Source organism: Agelaius tricolor, unplaced genomic scaffold, assembly GCF_023055355.1.
Source record: "Agelaius tricolor isolate 1412-34295 unplaced genomic scaffold, bAgeTri1.0.p SCAF_33, whole genome shotgun sequence".
Lineage (NCBI taxonomy): Eukaryota > Metazoa > Chordata > Aves > Passeriformes > Icteridae > Agelaius > Agelaius tricolor.
This window is the reverse complement of record NW_027269293.1, coordinates 5,335,571-5,360,558: the sequence shown is the minus strand read 5'-3', so window position 1 is coordinate 5,360,558 and position 24,988 is coordinate 5,335,571. Positions and strand designations below refer to the sequence as shown.

General features: G+C 45.0%; 2 protein-coding genes and 1 long non-coding RNA gene across 10 annotated transcripts in view; 1 reads left to right on the top strand and 2 right to left on the bottom strand.

Annotated features, from left to right (window-relative positions):
- The window catches only part of LOC139602275 (excitatory amino acid transporter 5-like), a 14,358-nt gene extending 10,894 nt beyond the window's left edge, over positions 1-3,464 (top strand). The window contains exons 8-11 of the mRNA XM_071451977.1: positions 1,362-1,556; positions 2,188-2,322; positions 3,123-3,222; positions 3,327-3,464. Coding sequence (XP_071308078.1) covers positions 1,362-1,556; positions 2,188-2,322; positions 3,123-3,222; positions 3,327-3,464 — 568 coding nt within the window. The remainder of the gene's footprint in view (positions 1-1,361; positions 1,557-2,187; positions 2,323-3,122; positions 3,223-3,326) is intronic.
- LOC139602277 (uncharacterized) overlaps positions 258-24,988 on the bottom strand; it is an 85,905-nt gene continuing 61,174 nt past the window's right edge. For both annotated transcript variants that reach the window (XR_011683159.1, XR_011683158.1), the window contains exon 2: positions 258-8,252. This is a non-coding gene — a long non-coding RNA (uncharacterized lncRNA). The remainder of the gene's footprint in view (positions 8,253-24,988) is intronic.
- ELAVL1 (ELAV like RNA binding protein 1) overlaps positions 258-24,988 on the bottom strand; it is a 64,497-nt gene continuing 39,766 nt past the window's right edge. For 3 of the 7 annotated variants that reach the window (XM_071451978.1, XM_071451981.1, XM_071451979.1), the window contains one exon: positions 258-24,988. In XM_071451978.1, the coding sequence (XP_071308079.1) occupies positions 24,664-24,988 (325 nt within the window). In that variant the 3' untranslated portion in view covers positions 258-24,663. The other 4 variants (XR_011683156.1, XR_011683155.1, XR_011683154.1 and 1 more) reach the window with 4 other exon arrangements.

Sequence of the window (24,988 nt, the reverse complement as noted above, 5' to 3'; positions counted from 1 at the left end):
TGGGAATGCTCCTGCTTTTAGGAGGAAGCAGATGCTCAGCCCTGCCCGGGTCAGCCAACCTGGGCAGCTCCTGGTGCTCTTCCACTCACCCTCTCCCAGGGTTTTCCCAGGACAAACCAGCAATGTTTTTGTGTGTGTGTGCACACTTCATTCCATTCTTGCAGTTTTCTTTCCATTATTCAAACTAGGACTGTCATAAGTGCTTTATAAACTGCATGGGGTTGTGATCCTGGAGTTTAATTGAAAACACCAAAAGCTCTTCTGAACACATTACTGACAATCTAAAATCAAGTACAGTGTATCCCAAGTTCATCCACAGAAAAATCTTACCTACTTTGAAAAGATTTTAATCATTTTAGATTATATTTACCTATTCTATTTTCATTGAAATACATTCCTTAGAACAATGAAAAAAACTACACACTATAAATTAGCATCCTTTCCAGGAGACACAAATCCAAACATTTTCCTGGAGCACATTTGACCAGGCAAAGGGTTTTTATGGCCTCTCTATTGCTTCTCCACATAATCCCAATAAAACCACCTCGACTGTGCCTCCCTTCCCCAATGCCCACTGCTGCAACTGTTGCTTCTGCAATTCTTAATACCTGGTCTCATCCTGAACCTGGATCTCCAGCTCTGTCTCCTTCAGGTTTCTCCTGCCTCTGCTCTGCAGCCAGCTAAGGGAGGGAGACCAGCCACAGAGAGAACACCCTGCTCCATGTCCCAGCCCCATGGTCTGTGGGCTGGGGCCATTGCTCTGCACCCAGAGCCCTTCCCAAATGCAGTCCCCGCCTCCCAGAGTCTGTTGTAATCCATGGACTTCTTTTCTGTGGTTTCCTTTCTTGAACCTGTTCTTCCTCCATTCCTTATCCCAGTTCCTGTGGGACAGTTGTCATCTTCATGCTAGACAGAAAGAAGAGAGAGAGGTCAGGGTTGCAGAAGCTGAGGCAGGCATCCCTCATGGAGGAGACGGTTGAGGGTGATGGGGTCTGGCTGGACCCCAACCCAGCCAGTGCTGGCACTCACTGTCTCACGCTCCAGGAGGTGCTGCAGGATTAACGTGGGCACCAGGGATGGTCAAGAGAGCTGCAGCCATGGCACACAGGTGGTTAAAGTGGTGCCTTCAGCCACTGAAATGACATTCTGACATTTTCTCTCTCAGCCTGCCGCTCACTTTGCTGATAATGTCTTCTGTTTCCCCGGGTGGTGAGAGCTGAAGAGATTTTCATTGCTGCAGCAATTTGCGTGACATAGTGGCATCCACCCCCAGGAGGGCTGGTATTTCTGTCCCATCACACTGACTCTGACTTACAAAGCTCAATACAAACAGCAATTCCTGCTCATTTCTTGTCCTGCAGCTCAGCCACCCTGCCCATCACCCTCAAGTGTCTCCTGGAGAACAATGGCATCGACAGACGCGTGGCGCGCTTTGTGCTCCCCGTGGGGGCCACCATCAACATGGACGGCACCGCGCTCTACGAGGCCGTTGCTGCCATCTTCATCGCCCAGGTCAACGAGTATGAACTGGACCTGGGACAAATTATAACTATCAGGTACAAGTTTCTCTGCAGCAGCTAGATTATTTCTCTCTATTCCTATTTATGGACATTAGGACAGCCTCTTGCACTTTTCCTGTTTGCAGAGATCTGGTTAATGCAGAGTGACCTTTGCTGGGGAGCTGAGCAGCAGGGGGGGGAGCAGCATCTCCCAGTCCCTGTGCTGTGTGCCAGGGAAAGCTGGGCTGGCTCTGCGCCCCCAAAAGTGCTGCAAGTCAAGGATTTTGCCTGTAGGGAAAAGCCTAGGTGCACAGACATGTGGCTGGAGCAGGTCAGCACTGCAGGGCTGAGCACAGAAGGATTTGTGCAGGTGTCATATACTCCCTCTCAGGAGTGGGATATTCTCATTTTATAGTCAGGGAAATAAAGCATGTAACTAAATAATAATTAAGTACGTTTGCAAATATTTAGTAATTTTAATGAGGAAGTCCCTACCCTGAAGGCAGGGGGGAGCACAGAGCCAGGGCACCGGCTGCCAGCCCCTGCTGTGCACAGAGGAATTAGTGATAGCATCTGGGAGCAGGAAGGTGGAGGAAGTCAGATCCAATCCAGTCCTTCCCCACAGCAAGAACTTACTCTGCCATGCAAACACGTCAGTCTGAGTTGCACAGCCACCTTCTCTTTGCAGCATCACGGCCTCAGCAGCCAGCATTGGGGCCGCTGGGATCCCACAGTCCGGGCTCGTCACCATGGTCATCGTGCTCACCTCCGTGGGGCTGCCCACCGAGGACATCACCCTCATCATCGCTGTTGACTGGGCTCTGTAAGTGCTCTCCAGGCCACTGCTGTGGGCAGTGCCCCGTGTCAATTCATGGTGCTGTATCTTCATCTTGATGGATGAAACCAGACTGCTCTCAAGACACAAACTGATGCTGGATTACACTTGTCACAGACAAATAAACTCACAGCTTGTGAAATGTGCCATTCTAAAGTACTCAGATAAAAACACCGTGAGTCATTAGGTGAGAAACCACAGAGCAGATGCTGAGTTAGGGAAGTGACATGTGGGTGGCTGGTTTGTACTTTCCATGCCCCCAGGGAAAAGAGGGAACAGTGCCAAGTATCAAGGCTGCTTTTCTCTTTCCCTCCCCCTTTTCTCTTTCCCCCAACAAAGGAAGGTTAACACACCAGCAGTTTAACCTTTCAGCACCATAGGGTACCCAGCACTGCTGGCACCTTCTACTAATGTGAGAGGTGCCTGGGTAGACAAGAGACAATCAGTAGCTGGATCTACAGGATTTCTCCTCGAGAAGCATCTCAAGGAGTTTTATGACTTGCTGAGGCAGCTCTCCCTGCACTTAGCACAACAGTGCCTGTCCCAGTTTGGGAGGTGGCACTGGCAGGTCCCTGCACTGCTCGCACAGGCAGGGTCACACAGATGCTGCCCCAGCATGGGGCTCACATAGGGACCATCTTCTCTCTGCATCTCCAAAACCAACACAGCACTTGGCAACACCAGTGGGAGGGACATTCAGGACGGGGGCTGATGTGTCCCAGGGCCATCAACACCCCGGGCACCCTGGCAGTGGGCACCCCCTGCATCCTGGCGCTGTCTCCCCGCAGGGACCGGCTGCGCACGATGACCAACGTGCTCGGGGACGCGCTGGCTGCCGGCATCATAGCGCACGTCTGCCAGAAGGACTTTGCCCCAAAGCCCCCCCCGGTACGTGCAGCGTGGTGGGAGGGCAGGGGGGCGTGGGACGGGGCAGGACAGGCACAAGGCACCTGCTCACTCCAGAAATCAAAACTCTGCTCTGATTTTTGCAGCAAAACCCAGGGAGCAACACAGACAAGTTTCTTTCTGCAGAGACCTCACACCTGCATCCCAAAGACAAAGGGATTGAAATGACTGAGGAAACCCTGTTGGATCAGACGGGAGTTCACTATAACATCTGCCAGGTGTAGGTACCAGCATTCCTGCTCCCAGAAATGGCATCTTGGTGCTAAACACTGACATTGTGAGTGTCGCATGTGGATGCTCTGCAAGATAAAGGCCTTACTTGGCACAAAAAGAGGGAAAACCCTCTCTTACCCTTTGCAGGCTGTGGGATTCCCAGCAGGCACCCAAAGAGCATGGCTCTGCCACTGGGGCAGGGAGCCAGCTCCTCCCTGCGCCTGAGGACACAGCTGGGAGCTCGCTGCCCTGTCTTAAATGGCTGGGTTTGAAGGATTTATAACTCCCATTTTTCCAAGCTCACCTGTTTTTGAAAGCAAGGGAGGTGAGCAGGTGTCAGCAGACTGGATTTGGTGGGAATGCAGTAGGGATGGGACATAACACTGAACCCTCTGGCCAGCAGCTCTTCCCTGGAGGCCAGGCTGTGCTCCAGAAGCTTTTGTTTTCCTTATTATAGAGATTATTTTTTTAATCAATGCTTTTTATTTTACTACTGGGTTCTGATATAAAAACTAAGATTAAGTGATTTTTTTGTCTAGAGCTTAAAATCCAAGTTGGACATAACTGGATTTCCCAGCTGTCAGGTTAGACAGGACGGCTGAGCTGTTGCACTCTCAGGGGCAGTGGGATCCACTGGCTGGAGGAAAGGAAGGCCCAGCTGTACACCTGTTTCTACAGCTGTTTTATTACAGAGAACTAATTAACCAGGCCCAATTGCAACTGTGTTGATCTTCCCAGCTAAGGATCTGTCACCAAGCTCAAATTCCAATTACAGCCTTAAAATCCAGGCTTCTCAGGGCAGCCTTCTACACAAAAGCCTTTTATATCAACAAATCATGTCAGTGAATTAATTTGTCTCTCAAAATTTGTCTCTCTTTCTCCTTCTTGATCTTTCCTGACATAGAAATGGGAATTGTAACACAGCTCAGACCCCCACACACATCACTGAACTGTTCTCCAACTGTACATAAAACATTTTCTGTGCAGAATTCTTTCCAGCTGAAGTCAGAGGTTGTAAAAAATTTTCTAATTTAGAAGAAATATTCATTCCAGTTTTGCCAAATGAAAAGCAGGAACTATTAAATATCATAAACCAGCTTTTGCACAAAAATTGTCTTCCTTTAACTTACGAAAGCCTCACATAATTAGAATCCTGGACAACATAAGCTTGAGACACTGCTGCTAACTTTGGCCTTTTGCACCCTTTCTCCTTGGTGAGGTTAATTAAAACCTTCTTAAACATTACAGCCCAACTGCTCTTCAAGGAGCACTCGCATCATTCACAAACCCAAAATAACCACACTTCAAATGAATCTCTGCAGCTTCCCCAGACATCCCTGCCTCCTTCCCATATCATTTATGATCACCTTGATACATCACACGCTGGTTCAGCATCACTGGCTCTGAAGGGCTTTGTGGTTGTTCCTCTATAGCAGGAGTGAGCTCAGGCACCCAAGCTCCCCTGGGAGATGCTGGTGAACCCCGGGGAGGCTCCAGGCAGCCCCAGCTCTGGACAAGGACCCGAGCACCCTGTCCTGTGCAAGATACCCACACCCCGCAGACAAAGCTGGACAGACACCTCCAGTGCTCCAGACTGCTCCAACACAGTAATTAAAACATCCCTAACTGGATGGGTCCAGGCCAACCAGCACAGACACCAGCACAGGCAGCAGAGACAAGCCCCACTTTCACATCCATTCTTCTCTCATTAGTGAGCTCTGGATATTACAGCACACAATTAACCCTACAACAAAAGGCAGGATGCAACATCCACAGCAAAGGCCCTTGAGTGAGTACTGGGGCTGCAGGATGAGCCTCTGGGCAGCCACTCCCATCACTGGGCTCTGGTTGCTGCAGACCAGACCACCTTATCCTCTGCCCTAGAAACTGCAAGTCATACTAAAACAACTTCAACAGCATATCCTGGAGCTCACTGCAACAAAGAAAAAATTATTACTGAAAAAAAAATGAATATTATATCTCAGTAATAAATCTAGAGCTGGTGAAGCCAATCCCACCTGTACAACTCACCCCAGGAGCTGCAAGTCCTGTGCTTTATCAATCCCAGAATGGCTGCATTGGAAAGGAACTTAAAGCTCATCTCCCATGGGCAGGGACACCATCCACTAAACCAGGCTGCTCCAAGCCCTGATCAACCTGGCCTTGAAAGTGTTGGTAACATCTCTTACTATCTGGTGAGATGTTTTGATTTTGGAAATCAGCAGGAATTATTTTGGTGCTAGTAAGGTCAAGTGTCATGCTGGAGTCCATACATAGCCTTTTCCTTGTGAAAAATACAGCAAGGGAGACCTTTGAGTCCAGCAGCCTCAAAACTGGGCTGTCATCATTGTGCCCTTCTAACAGGATAAAACAAGGGGAAAAAATAATTCAGGTGCTTCTGAAAATCTCTTTGTGGTCTGGTATAGAGGGAAGGCATTGTTATTGATGGGGAAAACCCAAAGGCAGCAAGGACAATCCATCTTCAGCACTGCACACAGGCACAGGAGAGGCACCTGAACACCTTTATCAGGGTGGAAATTGCAGAAAAGTAAATGAAGCAGATTTATGGGATGGCTCAGCTGGTGAGGGGCCCACTGTCCCAGGCTATGCCTTTGGGATGGCACCATCCCAACCCCGCCCGTGTTTTCAATAATCTGCCACTGGGGAAACACTGACACCAGTGTTTATCTGCTGCTCAGGGGGGAACAGCAGCCTACCTGTGCCAGCCCTGAGAGCTGGTGACACCCATGGAACCAGAGAATGCCAGCAGGGCTTTGGTAGAGAGCAACACAAACTCACCAGGGGCAAGGAACAAGAGATTTCTAGAACACGAGGAAGTAGCAGACTCTGGACAAAGTCACTGGGCACCACCAGGAGGAGTTTTATTCTGTACCAACTGTATTCAGGAGACCAGGATGGGAGGGAGGTGAAGTTCCATGTGTCCCACATCAGGAAACCTGAGGTGTCTTGCTTGGCAAACTGAAACCCATCTATACAGCCTCAAAAAAGGTAAAAACAGGGGAGTTGGGCACTGCCCAGGCTCCCCAGGGAATGGTGCCAAGGCTGCCACAGCTCCAGGAGCTCTCAGGGCTGCTCAGGGTGGGGTTGTTGTGGTGGCTGTGCAGGGATGGGGCTGCACTGATGATTCCTGTGGGTCCCTTCCCATTCAGGCGATCTGTGGTTCTGTAATAAATTCTACTGACTGACACACTGCACCTTCAAAGTCGTATAAACTATTTTCCCAGGCACCTCTAAGAAGAAGAGGTGCCTCTCTCTGTTCCAGCACTGAAAATCTAACTCTGTGTTATTTCCATGCAATTAGAGAAGTGCAGGCAGTGCAAGGCATACACCCTACAGCACAAAAATCTGGTGTACAGAAAGCATACAAGCTCAAACCTGCATTTCTTCCTTGGAAATCCTTGTTTTCCTTACAAACAAAAATCTCAGATGCTATGGTAATATAGGTAATCCCTGGGTATAATATTGTAATAAAGTTGGAGAGTAACTGGGTGAAGGAATTTGGCTGTTATACAAGTGTTATTTTACTGAAAAAAAAAGAAGGAAAAAAACACTGAAGGAAAGCTACTTTGAACTAAAATCCATGTGGAAGATATTTATGGGGTCTGTGGTTATTAAGCAAAAGGAAAAGCTGAAGCAGCCCTTGGCTTTGGGGCACTTCCCAGACAGCAGGACAGAAAACCCACCTGTTGGCCACATGAGCCTTGGCTGGGGAATGACATTTCTGCAATGATATTTGGGAATCTGAGGATGTGACTGGCCATAAACATTAAGCATAAGTGAATTTTCATGGAACAGAATTACTTGAGTGTATACTTTATTCAAAAGACATTGGCTCCTACAAACCCATGGATAAATTACCTCAATCCTACATATTGGTTCTTTTCTGTGCATCAGCTGTCTTCCAGAGAACAAATTATTTTTACATATCTGAATTTATATAATGATGAGTTTTGATCAGAGACTTTCACTTTTATATTATTTTCACACCTTTTCAGGATGTATAAATGGAGTTGGAAGGGCACTGTCAGCAGAGCACTGCTGACAGCCTTCCTTTGGATCACAATGTGCCTCGGTTTGTGTTTTACTAAAACTGAAAAAAAACCCAAAATAATTCAATGCTGTAGCATGTGGCAAAATACAATCCAAACAACAGATGTGAAAACCAGCCCAAAGCTCTCTTTTAATTTAAAATACTATCCATTTCAAAATTAGTCTGCCAGTTTTCTAGAAAAATTTTGAAAAGACCCTTCCACAAAATTTTTTGAAGGTAATTATTTAAATCTGTTAAAACCCCAGATTTCTCTGTAAAACCAGATTTCCAAAGCATCTCTGAACGACAGATATGGCTCAAGTAATTTTTTTTTTGACAATCACAGCATATTAACCTCCACTAAAAGCTCAATGCTCCTCTAAATAGTGAGTGCCTCCCCGGGGATTCTGCCTCTCCTTTTCCAATTCACTGTATGCATTTGTTTCCTTGAGGAACTCCTAATTTTGTCTGACATGATAATAAAACTTTCTAGAAGACCTGATTGAATTATTTCAGTCCCTCCTGCAGGCAGGTGCAGCTCAGTCCATCACCCAGGGTTCCACACAGCACAGCCAGGTCAGGGCAGAACGTGGTGCTACGAGAGCACAGTGAGGCACACCAGGCCCTGTGTTCATGGGACCATTTGCAAACTGCACAGGAGTTAACAGTTCAGATCTAGCTCATAAACTGCCATTCAATGTTCATATGCAGAGAATCTCATCCCACCCTCTACCACAGGCAGGGACACCTCCCACTGTCCCAGGCTGCTCCCAGCCCTGTCCAGCCTGGCCTTGTCACTGCCAGGGATGCAGGGGCAGCCCCAGCTGCTCTGGGCACCCTGTGCCAGGGCCTGCCCACCCTCACAGCCAAGAATTTCTTCCTAATATCCCATCTAACCCTGCCCTCTGGCAGCGGGAAGCCACTGCCCCTTGTCCTGGCACTCCAGGCCCTTGTCCCCAGTCCCTCTCTGGGTCTCCTGCAGGTTCCCTGTAAGTTGCATCTGCACCTTTGCTGGGCCCTTAGGGCTGGTGTTTAGACTCCCCGAGTGTGCTGCAGACCCCATCAGCCGCCAGGCATGCACAGGGTGCAGAGGTGCCCCATGGACTCTTTACCTTGGGCCTCCACCAGCCTGGGCAACTCTGCAGTGTGTTCCACCTCACCGTGTTGGAGGCTGTCCAGATGAAAACTTCACAGGATTCAGTGTGGGGAGGAAGCTGTACCATCCCTCTGTAAGATGCTCCAACATCCATGTCACGAGTGGACAGACTGTTGCAGGTGCAGAGGTCCTGGCACCCAGGTGTGCAATGTGCACTCACCTTTGTTATCTGGAAGCTTCATTTCTCATTTTAACTACACAGATGAAGTGCCCTGTAGCCAACAGTGAGAGCCAGGCACCTTCCTGAGCAGTACATCTCAGGCTTTAGGAGTAGATGTCTTCAGAAGGCTCTTACTGATGGGTTTGGACTGGGTGCTAATACTTTAATAGCTTGAGTCAGTAGGTGAATCCCATCCTAAATTACATGTCTGAGCAAGAGACCTATTTTTAGAATCCTGAGCCTTCAAATTCCAAAAGGCCATATTTTAGTTCTCACTCTGAGCCATGGACTTAGGCAAACCACAGCTCAACACAGACAGGAAAGAACAGTAAGGCTGAAACATTACACCCAACACAAAACTTGCTGCTCCACTTACCTGGCCATTTCACCTCAGAGATCTTCTACACATTGTCCTTCCTGGAAACACAACAAAATGGGTATTTGGCCATTCTCCTCCTTTCCCTTTCAATATTCCTGGAGTCTTCAACCACCTGCAAAGCAGGATTTTAAACCAGATTCTGGTGCTAAAACATTGAGAAGAGCAGCATCATGACCCCAACTTCAGAACACTGTGTTGTCTCCAGACATCTCAGTCCATTTCTCTGTCTTGCTTTCTCTATCCCCAGCAGTTACTCACTTTGACAGGCTGCAATCACTAGAGACAGACAAAACACATGCTCTTTGCACTTACAGCCTGGCAGACATCTGCTGGTGGTGTCATAGCTCAAGCAAGGCTAACTTCTTCACAATTCTCCTTCTAATGCCAACAACATGCAAATCCTGATCTTTAATTGTTGTGTTTTACTGCTCATGAATCAAGTGATTCTTCCCCACAGGATGCAGCATCCACCCAGTTGCTATTCAGAGTTATGAGCTGCTCTTCCCAACCATGCTTCCCTCTAACCTGAGCACCAATCTGCATTTCCTAGACATGAAGCCTTAAGTAGGAAACAAACATTCATATGTATCCTTCCAGAGCAGCAATTACCCATTTGCTCACAACTTGTTACCAAAGCAGAACTCTGTTCTAATTCACCCTCTTACCTTCCCAACCAGATACAAACCACACAGGGAAGTGCTCAGGCTCTGGGTTCACCTATGGTGAAGCCACAATCATAAGACCTGCCTGTCCCCTCTTGATCCAGCAAAGGCAGGAGCCAAGGTAAGTCTCAGCAGTGACAGAGCCAAGCAGCAGAGAACAGAAACCTGGTGAGTCCCATGGTTCAGGGTGAACAGCACGCGTCCCCCCAACAGCTCTACTGGGGAATTAAACCCCCCAAAATTGGCAGATATAGAACAACCAGAGACACAAGAACCCTGCAAATGGGCAGATATGAACAACCAGGACTCCTTTTCCATTGTCCATCACACTCTCAAGCACTCAAACACAGCTGAAAAGAAAAAGCACCCACCAGGAACATCCACTGCTGCCAGCACCAAGAGCCACATGACTTCACCTGCTCTGAGTCAGGCTGGGGACAAGGACCACCACATCCTGGTGCTCAAAGAAGATGGCCAGGTAACATCCTGATTCATAAGGAAGAAGCCAGGGCTGGGTGCCTGTACCAAGAGAGCTGTGGCAGTGAGCCCAGGGCAGAGCCAATCCCCTCCTGTGTGTGCAGCTCATGGGGCCACCCTGGCTGTACAGCCCTGATGCTCCTGGCAGCCACACACAGCAGGTAAGCTCTGCCCTCCTCACCAAACCACCCCTCAGCTGGATTTCACCTGCAGCCAGCAGGAACACACTGCTTTAACCCAGGATTGCAAAGATTGCTCTGAGGAGGATGTGATTCAGTGACAAGCCCCACAAGTCCTTGGCTGGCTCTGGACAGCAAAGAGCTGCGTCCATCATCACTGCAGAGCCAGCACTGGCTTCACCTGAGAAACGTGCTGAGCTGGTCAAAGCTGTCACCAGCAGGTTCTGGTGTGCACAATCCATTCTCATCACTGCATCACTACCCTACACAACACACTTCCCTCATCTCCCACCCCCATGAGGAAAACCACCAAATTGCTCAGCTGGTTCCCTGTCACAATAAGAGTCACAGACATGTTTTATGAAAAATCCTTTCCTTAGGAGTTTTTCTCCTGAGAAGCCTCAAGAACAAAATGTAAACAATGGTTATCTGCTGCTGTGGAATGCAACAGGTGCATCTGGGTTTGGTCTCATGTGGTTGTTTCTAATTAATGGTCAATCACAGTCCAGCTGTCCAGACTGTCTCGGTCACTCGCAAGCTTTGTTATCATTCCTTTTCTATTCTTAGCTAGCCTTCTGATTAAATCCTTTATTCTTTTAATATAGTTTTAATATAATATATATCATAAAATAATAAATCAAACCTTCTGAAACATAGAGTCAACATTCTTGTCTCTTCCCTCATCCTAAGACCCCTGCAAACACCACCACACAATAAGCAAGGCAGGATGGCTCAGTTCAGCACAAACACATATCACAAGGTTTGGGCCTCTCCATCTCTTTCCTCATAAGCAAAAAGAGCTGAACAGCAGTGCCACAAGCTGCACCTGGGGGAACAGGACATCCAAAAAGCTTCTCTACTCCAGCTTCTTTGGGAGAAAGAATTCACTATCTGCCCATTGTGAGCCTCCTATGTCACCTGTGTGACCAACCCCTGAACAACAGATGCCTCAAGTTTTTGAACTTCTCATCAACAGCCATCCACTGCATTTTCATAAATAAACAAGTGACAATATTGCCAGTGGACTGTCAGATCCTGTCCTGGAAGGATTTCCCCACTCCCAGCATCTCCCAGCCAAAGGAGACAGACTGGTAGCACACACAGCTGTAAATGAACTACCCCAGCAAGAAGCTCTTCTGGAGAGCTTCAGTCCTGTGTCACAAGTTGCTACAAAGCACATGACTGAGCCTACAGGACTCACATGGACTCTCCTACTCCCACAAGCCCTGAACAATTTGCACCCAAAGCTCCCTCTCACAGCTGTGTCCCACAGCCCCATTACCCCTGTCGTAGCTCCTGGCTCCTGAACCTGTCTGTGCACTCTGCATAAGCCCAACCCACGCTCTGGGCCAGAGCATTTACACTCCTGCCTCTCCAAAACCTCTCCTCATACAGGAGAGTGGGAATGGGCAAGTCAGGGAAAAGCTACAGCATCTCTCCACAATTTCCAGCAGAGGATGCCATAGCACATACATGATACTTCAACATAGGTAAATGCTGAAAATGCATCCCAAAGATCTGGGAAATTAGTACTATCCCACCAGCTGAAAACCTCCTGCTAACCATTCCATGCTGCCTTCCTTCTTTAAAGCAACTCTCACCCTAAATTTCCTGTATTTGTAACTACCAAAGTTTATTTAGTGGTATGCAACACCATGTGAAATGCTTTACAAAAGTCCATGTAAATGGGAGTTACTGAATTTTAAAAATCTATTTACTTACTATTCTCAAAGTAACTTACCAAATTAATTCTTCTGTGACAAAAGGTACTTGAACATTTTCATTTAGCTCTGTTTCTTTAAATTCTGTTATTCAGAATTTGAAGTATATGGCTTTAGAGAAGTTTTTTGACCATGCCTTGGTGGGATGGAGCCTCCTCAGTTCAGAGCCCCTTGGAAGAAGCTGCCACAGCCTTCACTCCCTACTTCAGCACTTTTCAGGGGTAAGTGTCCTGTCTATGGAAACACATGGTGCAGCACAGGGATCAGTTTGACAGGGGTGTACCAGCCCATGCCATTCACTGCTAATACACATTTGCCTGTGATGGGAGATCTTCCACACAGGAGACGCTGCCAGGAGGGACAAGCTGATGTACTTCCTACCAGAACTCTTCTGTTCAAGATCACATCTCTCCTGGTTTTAGTGCAGGCATTACCTTGCACCTTGCAGGTCCTTGCAGCTCCACTGCCCAACCTTCGGTAACCAACATGCTACATTCTCCCTTTGGCTGAACGTGGAGCTGCTTCCTTCTCCATTTCACAGCTAACAAACAGCTCATCTCCTTCCTGACCTTTGAAAAATACCTTTGCTTTCTCACCAGTCCTCCACTACTGCATTTACTGTGATTTTAATACCTTGAATTGGATTTTTGCCAGTGGAGGATTTTTGGCTTTTGCCAGGTACATGGACTGATGATCACACCAACAGTTTTGACTAAGAAGTGACTCCAAGGACTGTCCTTCACGTCCACAGTCCACACTCTAGTCTAGCTGGCTTTTCAAAATAATTAATTCCTATTGTTTTCCTGAGCCCCCAGCTGACCCCAAGTGCAATCCAGTGCACCTTTTGATAAAAGTGCCAAATTACACAGCCTGATCCCAACCCTTTAACTGCCCCTTCAGCATGGCTGGAATGGGGACTACAGGAGAACCAGATCCAAGAACTGATCCAGGTTTAAAGGAACCACTGGCAAGACTTATATTTAACTAAAGAAATGCCTACCAACAGTTTTATCAGCACAAGTAAGATGCTGGTGGAGGGTTGGTGTAAGATTCTGGACACCAGAGCAACACCAGCACCTAAAACATACCCAGAGCTCACCTTTAGAGCCTTATTTACATCTTCAAAGACATTTGATGATGATGATTATTATAATTATGGGGGGTTTTTTAGGACCTCAATATCTAAAATCTTCTAATACAAAAACATTTATGAAGCTGTACCATGTAACATTATTTTAATAACCTGTTAAGCTTTCACACAGGATGAAAATGCACCCATTGCAAGGAACTCCTCCTCCATCTCCAATAAGGAACAGCAGATGGACAGTGCCCAGCTGACACCTCAGTCAGCAGCAGTGCCCCACAGGCCCCATTGCCTTCCAGCTGTAGCACCAAATGCCAAAGTATTTCTGAGCAAAATCACTTCATCCTTGCCCACGTTAAGACATCACACCTCTTTCCCTCCTTTCATTTGTGCAGCAAATTAAGCAAACCTTCTGTTAGGACTAGAGGCTGTTCACCATCCTCACTGAGCAAAGGGCTGACACAGTTCCTATCAATCAATTCCCTACCCCGTGCTGACCCCAACACTCCCAACAGGGATCCTTCCTGTCACGTTTCAAAAATTACACCAGGCTGCCTTAATCTCACCAATTCAACAAGTCTGTCCTTTTCTTGTTTTATTCCTTCTTGGATACAAGCAGCTCTCATTATTCCCTCACCCAAACCCAGAATGGATAATGACAAGGAAGCTGGACATCCAATGCCACAGAGTGGAGGTTAGAGATGTTCTTCTGTAACATCAAGATTTGTCATATGAACGTGGAAAGATTAAAATAAGAGCAAATATTCCATTGCAAACATTCATTCTTCAAGGCCCCCAGCAATCCAACAGGACATGAGGCTCTCATGTGCACAGCTGAGCACAGAGCACCAAGATGGAAACAGAAGCACAAAGCTTCTCAACCAGTTTCCATTGTACAGCTCTTGCTCTGCCTTTGAGCATCACTGTGTTGAAATAAGATCAGATGCAAATCAGGGCAGCCAGAATGTTTCCAGAAACTATGACAGTGTTAGAGGCACCACTGCCCTGGAATAAAACACCTGGTGCAAGTCTTTATGAGCTACCTGAGTGACTAAACAAGGCACAGACATCACAGTGAGTCAAACCTCAAACCTGAACTTTGTGTTGTTCAGAAAAGCAGCCCTGAACACACTGGAACAGAGCTTTGCCATGTTTTATCTAAAAAAGCATGAGCAGCCCTGATGTCCCTCGGGGAATGCAGTGCAGGGGGCAGGGGGGCCTGGCCATGCAGCCCAGGCTGTTGTGCTGTGTGCTGTGGCAGGCGCAGCTCAGGCACTGCCATCCCTCTAGAGCCACAGTCCTTCTTGCAGCTGAACTGTCTTCCTTCCTCCATTCCTGCAGTAAGAAAAGATTAAAACATTAAGACCCATGGAATATAGAAAACACAGAAAGGGGGAAAATACAGAGTAAAGGTGGCTTAAAACAAAATTACTGAAGTCACTGACTCCCACAGTGACAGCACTGTATCTCACAGGGAGAAGGGAATGGGAGGTGCTCCCTGAGCAGCAGTGATATGGTACAGTACAGGACCACTGCTGAAAAAGACTGAGACACAACATACAGATAGGGCAGTCTTCCAGAATTAGAAAAATGTGGAAGCTAAATTCTTTCTAAGATGGGCATTTATTTTCTTAAACCTTCACAGCTTGCTCCTCACATCACTGCAGAGTTGTGACCAATGCCTTAGAAAGCTTCACATGAGCTTGTTTTTTCAAGGACATTCATCTCTGCACTGTGCAGGATGTGGGACAGTGCAGATGTGCCATTCCACATGTGCTATATATAGCACCTATACAGCAGAGACAGTGACACACAACTGACAGCAATGAGTACCTACTCTAAATGTGTCATTCCAGTCTACACGTTTTATTTCACACAGGTATTACATGTGTATGTAGACATACATACAAACATATATGCACTCTGTCTCTTGAAAGATGAAAAGCAGAAGGAACAAGCTGGGACAGCAAGGTAAAGCAGGATACACGGTCACAAAAGTGTTTAATCACAAATTCTGCAAGTCTGGTTAGACCAAGACCAAAGCCCTCTGCGCCAAGACTGAGAAGCACAAGCTACTTACCACAGCTGTTCATGGGCTGCAGGACAGCCTTGGAGTCCTGCCAGTGCCTCCTCCTCCCATGACAGCAGAGCTGGAGCCCACGGCAGGAAGCAGCTCAGCACTGCTCACACTGCCCCAAATCTGCTCCCCAGCCAAACCACTCCTGCTCTGCTCTCCTCTAGGAGCCTTCTCTTGGGGCAGAATCTGTTCCAACACATTCAAACAGTAGGTTTAACAGGTTTGTTAAAGTAGGTCTAACAGGTCCTCTGATCCCTACGCCAAGAACACAGGAAGCCTCAAACTTATTTGTATTAAACTCAGTTCTTTGTAAGCTCTAGCTTGAGCACGTGCTCCTTTGTAAGCATGGAGCTCCAGCCCTGTAGGGAGAAGTCAGTTCATTCTGGAAAGGTCAACCTTCAGAATGTTATAAACCACACTTAAAATTCAAAGAAAATCTGTATTTTAACTGTGCCAAATTTGGTTTAAATTAATTTTGATGCAATGAAACATTATTTGCTAATGAGATGTTAGCACAAGTTATGTTCTGACAAATTAGGTTCAGAGTCTCATTTTGCTCATCACTGTTTCTATACATAAACACAAAAAACAAAAGACAAAAAAAAGGAAGTGTGTCACAGTGCAAAGAGCAAAACATTGTGATTTATTCACCTTCATTCAGCTGCTCAGATAACACAGATGTGTTAAACCACTCCTAAATGCTCCACTTCCTCCTCCTGCTGTCAGTACAGGAAGAAGCAGAGGACAGTTTAAGGAAAAGAAAGGCAGTGTCAAAAATCAGGATTCTAAAGAAGAGGAGGTTTTTAGGGGCCCCCTGACACTGAGCTGGGGAAGCACAAGGGGAATGAAGGGAGGGGGGGAAGGCAGCCAAGCTTTCCTTAAACAGCTGCTCACCGCCACTGCTGGGACAGAATCCGGAGCAAGTGTACTGGCAGCGTGACCCAGGACACTTCTTACAGCCAGATTCTTCCCTTTTTATTAAAGGATAGGAAATACAGAGAAAAGGGTTCCGATATCTTTCTTGGACATATCAGTTTAACATCGTTTTTCTCCCCCCCTCCCTCTTTCACTGTTCTGGAAATGAAGGCGGTGACATTTGGAGGGAGGATACCACAAGAGCAGAGCAAGGTGGGGGAACAGTCAAAAGCCAGGGAGTCTGCCAGGAATTCTGCTAGAACCAGAGTCCCTGTCTGGGTGTAAATGGGTCTACACAAACTTTTTTGGTTTTCTTTTAAAAAAAGAGCCATTTCTGAGGGGCTAGAACTTCACATGGCCATGTCCGTTATTAAGCTTTTTGGAATTTAATATATTTTTTCCTCATGATTTTTCATAGAAGAAAAACATGGAAAATACCATAGTGGTCAAAATGAACATGAGCAAAGTGAAACACATGGGATGAACTCTGGTGGGAGCAAAAATGGAGAAGGTGTTCCAGCTCCATGCAAAGGAAAACCCAGGAAAGGTCTAAGTCTTGAATGAAGAATTCCTGAATACACCAGATGCTGCACATTCAACAATCCACTGATATAATGGTAGGAACAGAAATTCTCAATTCTGCTCTTTACCAATTTAGCTCAACAAATAATTCCATATGGTGAACAGTGCTGAACTGAGAAATTCCCATCAAAGAAAAAATAACTGCAAATCTAAAAACTCCTGAGTTGGAAGAGATCCTGAGCTGAGGCAGCACTGCCACACGTTCCATGACATCATACATTAAACACTATCTATATCTCTTACTTTACATCATTTTTCTGAGTAAGTCTTCAAGAGAAAAATCAGAGGCAATGTGTCAAGGGTACAACAATTAGCCCAGCTCTCAGAGGGATTATTTCTGTGACTAAAGGACATGAGGCACCTGCTGAAACACAGCAGGACAGATTTCAGCTTACCAAAACTAAAAGTTTGTTTTGGTGAAGAAAGGACCAAGACTGGAACCCAGTCTGTGCAGAGCCAGCAGGGTTATATGTGATCCTTCAACCAAAAGGATGCGGTCTCAGAAGCATTTCTGGAAAACACCCCTTACAGAACCTCCCTTAGGGTTTGACCTGGGGTGTCTGTCCTGCCCCAGCCTCACCCAAGGAACCAGGGAGCCTGACCTGCCCTGATGGTCCCGTCCCATGGAATCACAGCTGTCAGGTTGGAAAAACCCTCTAAGGCAATGAAGCCCAAGCACCAAGCTGGCAGCAGCACCGTGTCCAGCACTGGCCCAGGACCCCTGTGCCACAGCCACAGGCTTCGAACTCTTCCAGGGATGGTGGCTCCCCACGCCCCTGGGCAGCCTCTGCCAGGCCTGACAACCCTGGCACAACCTGCAGAGAATCTTCATCCAGTCTAAACCTCCAATGGGCCAACATGAGGTGTTTCCCCAGGAGCTTCCTGAAGAAGTTTCACACACATTTCTGAGTAACAGTATAGCTGGGCTTTGGGTTTGGTTTAATCAGGAAGAAAAATGTAAGATAAAGACAACAATTTTTTCCCTGAAAAATAAAAAGGAAACTAAGCCCCTTCTTTTAATTCCATCTTTCTAACAAGGCCACAAGTTACAGAATCTTTAGTAGAGGAACCTTGATTGGCCTATTCCTGAACACAGTTCAGATTCTTCTGAAAACATGTCAAATTCCAAACTGCACAATAATAATCCAATTCCTGCAGGGAAAAAAAGACAAAATATGAACAATTAAGTAAAAGCCTAATTCTATTTTGAAGTACATCACCCTTCAACAGGGCTCAAGTAAAAGCATCCCAAGTATGTTCCAAACAAGTGCTCAACAAACCAGCCATGAACATGTGGCAAAAGTACAAAAACTCCTTTGCGCTATTAACATAGATAATGTCATTTAAGTCTTAACACCAGTGTAAAATATCTATGAGTTGTTTCATTTAATTTTGAAAATCCATATAGAAAACAATGTTCATAACTCCATCCACAGGATTCTACAAAACTGCTGCTTCATCAACAAATCTTTGAACTGTTTCAATATGAAAACTCAATTTTTTCAAACTGCTCAAAAATCATTGCAGAGAATTTCCAAGCACTTGAATTGAAGCACAACCAAAGTATGAACTTGGTACATTTTTGCAGTTATTTCTAAAATAAGTTAATTTACATAAATCATCTCAAAATAACACAATGGGATTCAACTTCATTTTCGACATTTGGAAAGCAGTGTCATACTTTATTTAAAGTAAACCCATGTAAAAACAAAGTTTAAATGAAAATGGTACCTGAAAAATAAATTATTTGATATAAAACAAATCAATAACTTAAAAACACACTAAATATACAAAATGTGTAACCATATACTGTACAGTATGGAAAGCAATTGATAAAACCTTCTGTCCCACAAACAGATTAATTTATAAACAAAAGATTACATAAGTTAAAGGAAAGGAAATCAATAAAAAGACTAGAAGTACAGTATTATTCAAATTACTCATCAAATAAAGGTTTATCCCAACTTATGTTTCAAATGTCTCAAGTCATTTTCTTCTCAATGACCAAGTGAAAAAGTTCAGCCATACCACTAAAAACTTGCTCAAAAATGTTTAGAAATAAGGAACAACAGCAGGAGAATATTGAGATTCTAAAATGTGAACACAGAAGCAATTTTCCAAGGTTTCAGGTGGCAGTTCTACCATTACTGTTTTCCCATCATTAGCAACAAAAGAGAATTTCAGTGCTGAAAACTCCACTCAACAGAAAAATATTTCTAAACCTTTGTTGCTGTTGGATCGAGTGTGATCTAGAAGGAATCTCCAGAGTTGAGTGTCAAACCCACCCATGGGGTGGCGAGTTCTGCTTTAGAGATCATAAAGACTTGGACTGGTTTTAAATCATGTAGGATGAGAAAGCAACACTGTGAGTTTGGTTTTGTTTGGCTACATGAGACTACTACAAACAGCAAGCACTGAAATGACGCCGTACCTGATCAACCTACGAGCGGCCGCTCAGGAATGACCGGCGATTTTCAATCCACTGCTTGTCATGGAGGCACCGCCTCTTCCGAGCGAGAGGGAGGGAACTGAGACCCTTTTTATGAACTCCACATTTTTCATTTTTTATATTAGTAAGGAGAAACCCAGAAATAATAAACACAATAATCAGAGAAAATAGCCACTGGCCTCTTGAGCTCTGGATTTATCCATCCTACTGTGCTGAGCAGCCAACCTTGAGAAGTGCAGAGCTACGTTAGAGGAACTTGCCGAAGGCACAAAAAGACTCTCCTGCTTCCAAATAGAGATTACAATACCTCAGGTGACAAATTCAGCTCTTGGAAAATAAAAACAAAATGAGAAAAAGCCAAAACACAAGTGCAGCTCCACTCAGAGAGCTCAAGGGGTTGGTGTTTCTTTATGCTAAAGGTGAATTTGGTCCCTTCCCTCTAAAGCTATTTGTAGATGCCTAAACGTAGAAATGTAACAATAAGGTGCTTCATTGATAGTTAAAAAGGACACATTTCTTCAATATGGAAATAAAAAATACCGTGACCTTCTGACAGAGGCAGCCTCCAGACAAACTGCTCCATGTTTATGTGATTGAACCAGGCTAGCAGCAGCTCTCAAGAGCTGTGTGTTAAAAATCTCCCACAAACTCTAACCTTCTGCAGGCAGAGCTATCAGAGGAGCTACTTTAAATACACAGTTTATCATATGACCTGTATATTGTGTTAGAAAAGTAAACGTGGGGACATTCTCCAAGTTTGTTTTTTTAAAGCACATATGTAATGATAAACTATCCAAAAAGGAACTTGAGTTATTGCCGTTTAAAATGCACTGAAAAAAAATCTCTCCTGAAATATTTGAAGAATTTCTACTTTATTGACCTTACCCAGAACATTAAAGCAACATAGAATTGTAACAAATGTTGAAGGACCTTAAGGACTATTCATTTTCCAAACTCAGCCTTAAAATAATGGATCACTTTTACCGTTAGTTCATCATTTTGGTTTTGACTGCTGGATATTCTTTCTATAAATGATACCAAGTTTTTTAAAAAACTTTTTTAAAAAAGATTTTTAACTGCTTTTTATAAATAACGTTACTGCAATGTTCAATCTCCCTATAAAAATAGGTGTCCTCTCCATGCAAACACCCTTTGGTCATCTGGACAAGGGCAAGTGACCAAACACTGACCAACCAGGGTTCACTGTGGTGAAAATTTATCCTGCTCCAGTGACTTTTCTCTGGATTTTCCATGGTTTTCATACTCACATGATACAGATGTACAAAAAACATATCCAAGCAAATGGAAGGAAAAGCTGTGTGGCCACACACACCACTGTGGTGATGTGACTTCTCCCCTCACCCTAAGAGCTGGATCCTGAAGCCTTTCCCAGTCCCAGAGCTAGAACAGATACAGGGACTGGCAGAGGAAGGCTCAGGAGGCAACAGTAACTGCACTGGCCAGTCTCTGACAGGAGAGTGGAGCAGCTCAAGTAAACCAAATTTTATGATAATGCAGCTTGAAGAATAGAATAAAATAAAATAAATCCAACACTTCAGTGCACAGACACCGTCTAACAGGGAATCACTGAGAACTGAACACACTGAGCTGCTCTGATTCTGCTCACGTCTGGATTTCTGGTGTTGCCATCCCCTCACCTGAAGGATCTGCATGTGCCTTTGCCAGCTCACAACCAAGCACATAGAGAGATTCCTCTTCCAATATTTATGTGGGATTTCCCTATCTGCTAATGGTTAACAGGAGGTTCACAGGTGCTGAAGCTCATGGCCAGTGTTCTGCACTGGGGTGAATTTCATTCATGTGGACATCTGGGAAGCAAATGCAGTGACTCCCCTCAGCATCTACACAATGAGACCTGAGACAGCAGCACGAACAACTGTGTTTTCAGCAGAAATTACACCTGGTCCCTCAGAACCTACATCAGGGGCTGTCCCAAGAGACTCTTAACCTACTCTAAAGGACCCCAAAACACTCCCATCTCAGCTGTTCCTGCAGCACATCTCACAGTACAGACCAAAAAATTCAGGTCTCCAGAATCTGATTATCACATCCTAGTCCAGCAATGAAGACTTTCCAGAACTCTCTACCTCAATGAGACCACTGAATCTCACAAGCAATGTGAGAACCCTGCTTTGAGACAGCCTTTGGTTCTACTAAGATCCTGTAAGTGCTTACTGACAGAGGCATCACCTGATAGAAACACCTGGCTTCCACCAAATGGATGGATGAAAAAGCAGAGCACTCTGAGAATTAAGAGGCCAAAAACTCTCTTGAAACAGGTCTGTTCAAGTGAGAGCTTCAAAGGAGGGTGAGGAGGAAACCAGTTGCTCCTACCTTTTGGGCAGAAAAACTCCTGGTAGATGTCTTGTTAGAATTTAGTTTCCAACCCCAGAAGCTTCCTTTTGGTCTTTACTAGTAGGATGCACAAGCATTTTGGTTTAGGACCAAAAGCATCGAGTATAAATACACAATTTTTCTGGACTTCAGCTATTTATGCCAAGATTTGACTGTTAGAATAGCACAAATCATACACTACTTCTGGTTTCAGCTCTGGATATTAGCAGGAGTTTTTCCTCTTTTCCTGACTCGAGCAGCAGTGCTTTGATCATACCAATTGCCTGAAAATTATTATCAGAGCAACTATCAAAGAAAGCTGGAATCAGACCTTTCCTAAAAGAAATTGTTGTAGTAGCAGTACAAAACCATATCCTGCATTTCTTTCTTACTTAGCAAAGAATGAGAGATGGAAAAATAGGGAAGCAGTGGAAAAAGAAAGGAACAGTGATGCCAGAAAGCATTCAAGAGAAGGGGGTTCTTCAAAAGTGGCAGCACAGCAATGTGCTGCTGCCATGGCCAGTGTGCTTGGAACCAGTACTGACAGAGTCATGTTTAGGGGGCACTCGCTGGAAGTCTGAACCCCCACTAAATATTGTGATAAACAGCAACTCCCATTTTAGTTTAGCAGCAAATTTATCTTAAATGGAATAAAGCAAGAGAGAATGACAGGAACTGGGAATGACTACAGCCCACTCCTGTGGAACAGGACAGTGCAAGGTTTAAAAATGATGGGACATGTAAGAGAACTTCTCTGTACTACACAGCTTTAACTTGGGAGGATGCCCAGAACGCTTCCCAAGCTCTCCTTGTATGCAGAAAGGAAATAATCATAGACGTGATAAATGGATGGTGATCAACTGGTGGAAGGAAACCTCTGACAGCCAAGAGCAGCTCTGGGGGGTGGGAATGGCCTGGCTGCTGTGTCACAGTCACTGTTCCACCGAGCATCTCAAGAGGTGGGGAGGGAACAGACTGGCAGGAGAGGCAAGGCTGGATGCTTTAACAGGAAAATCCCACCTGCATTCACTGCACACAAGCTCAAACTCAGCAGAAGGCTGGTCACTGGGCCAAGGCTTATCTGTAGGGTTTAGATATGTCCTGGGCAGGTCCAGGAACATCAGCAGCTGCCACAGGTCCTCCCTGGAGCAGGGCACCAGCTCAGCCACGTGTGGAGGCTGAGGGAGCCCTCAGGCTGTGCAGATCCCATGGCAGGGAGAGGACAAGGAGAGGACAAATGGCGGCAAGCAGAAGGCAAGGTCAGCTGGGGATGGAGTGAGACGAGCAGGCAGCATGGACTGGCCTCTCGAGTTTGGAAATGAACTCTGGGGCTGGTAGAGAATCAGGCAAAACAAGGAGACTGCATTAAACTGCCACAGACCTCATTTCCACACCTGCCCTACCTACATAAACACCAGAGCCAAGTCTCTAGTTGTGCACAGCAGCTCACACACCTGTACAGGCATGGTCAGCCTTCCCAGTTTCCTACCCAAGCACACCTGAGGGTTACATCAGTCTGTGACACTCATTTCTATGTGACAGATTTATTGTGGTGCTTGTTTCAAAACTCTTTTCTTCTACTCATCTGTCAAAGCAGTAAATTAAAATTCTCTTAAAGCGGAGCTACAGTTCCTTAAACAGCACTCTGAAAGCTGGACACTTTGTGCAATACTTAGCAAAAAAAAGAACAGAAAATAAAAAACAAAACAAAATTTGAGCAAAACAAAATCAAATTTAATGTTCTTAAATGCAAAAGTAAAAACAAACAAAAAACACAAAAAAGCAAAAGAAAATTAACAGAAACAGAACAACTCAAAGTTTCAAGGCAGTCTGCAGAAAACCTGGGGGATTAATCTTTAAATCTACAAATCAAAGGGGTTTTTTGGTTAATATCTAACTTGCAAGTTGTAAGTACTTTTCTGCTGAGTGTTCAGTAAGTAAAGCTAGTTGTCAAAACAAAATCCTATTAAAATAGAAAAACTAGCACTCATTAGAAGGGATGCGAGAAATACAATGCTCAAATGTTTATAACTGGTTTTTCTTTACAAAATAGAACTGCCAAAGGAATTCCAACTACAATGATCTTGGAAAATGAGTAAGTATCTTGCTGCATTATAATGTACCAGTAAGTAGTGCACCATGCATTAAATATTTGGACAGAAGAGATTCAGTCTGATAAAGTAGCAACATATATTCACACTCGCTTTTTTGGAGTTTCATTTTGACTCTGAAATCTTCCCGGAGTTTCTTTGAAACTCTTTGGTCCATTCCTCTCAAAGTGGGTTTTAAAAGTCACGTTTCTAAAACCTGTGAATTGGACAGCTTGGCCACTGCTCAGTGTGCAACTTACCTCCTCAATGGTGTTAAAGTTAGGCTGGCATGCTACTACTTACAAGACCTTGACTTTAAAAAGCCTGATCCTCAACTAGACACAGAGTAATGAATATTAATTTATCAAACAATTTACTGTCAACTAAAACATTAGTATTTCTCAACTTTTCTTCCATACTACTGAAATTGAGGGGGAACAAAAGGACAGGGGGATGGGTAGGAAGAACAACATAAAACCAAAGAAAATCAATGAATTCAGCCTGATATTTTTCAGAAAATTCCAGTTTTTGCAGACAACATTCAATGAAACAAATGTTAGTCTCATAAGTGAAAGCATGCTTCAGTTTTACCACCATCCAGAGGGTCTAGTTAATGCAATCTACTTAAGATTTCAGGGGATTTTTAACATGTTTTAAATGAAATAACTTAAAGGAACTTAAAATTGGTCTAACATTGTGGGATTTCAAACATTTGAACATGTCAGTTGCATCCCAGAATATAAAACCTTTTCACTTCTCATTTAGACTAAGACAAACACTTGTGAAAATTGGCGCAAAATGAGTTTTACACTAACAAAAATGTTTCAACTTCTGTCACTCCATTATCTACTCCATACAAAAAGCACGAGCAAGTTATTTGTGGGACTTGTTGGTTTTGAAGGAAACCTGTAAGATTTTGTCCCCCAGGCGGTAGCCATTAAGACTTGCTATGGCCATTGCAGCTTCTTCATAGTTTGTCATGGTCACAAAACCAAAACCTTTGCACTTGTTGGTGTTGAAATCTCGAATAACTTTCACATTGGTAACCGCACCAAAGGGGCCAAACATCTGCCAGAGGATTCCCTCATCAGCATCTTGACCAAGGTTGTAGATGAAGATACACCAGCCAGAAGATGCGTTTCCTGGAACATTTACACCAGAAAGCCCACTCATGTGATCTACACCCATAGGAGAGAAC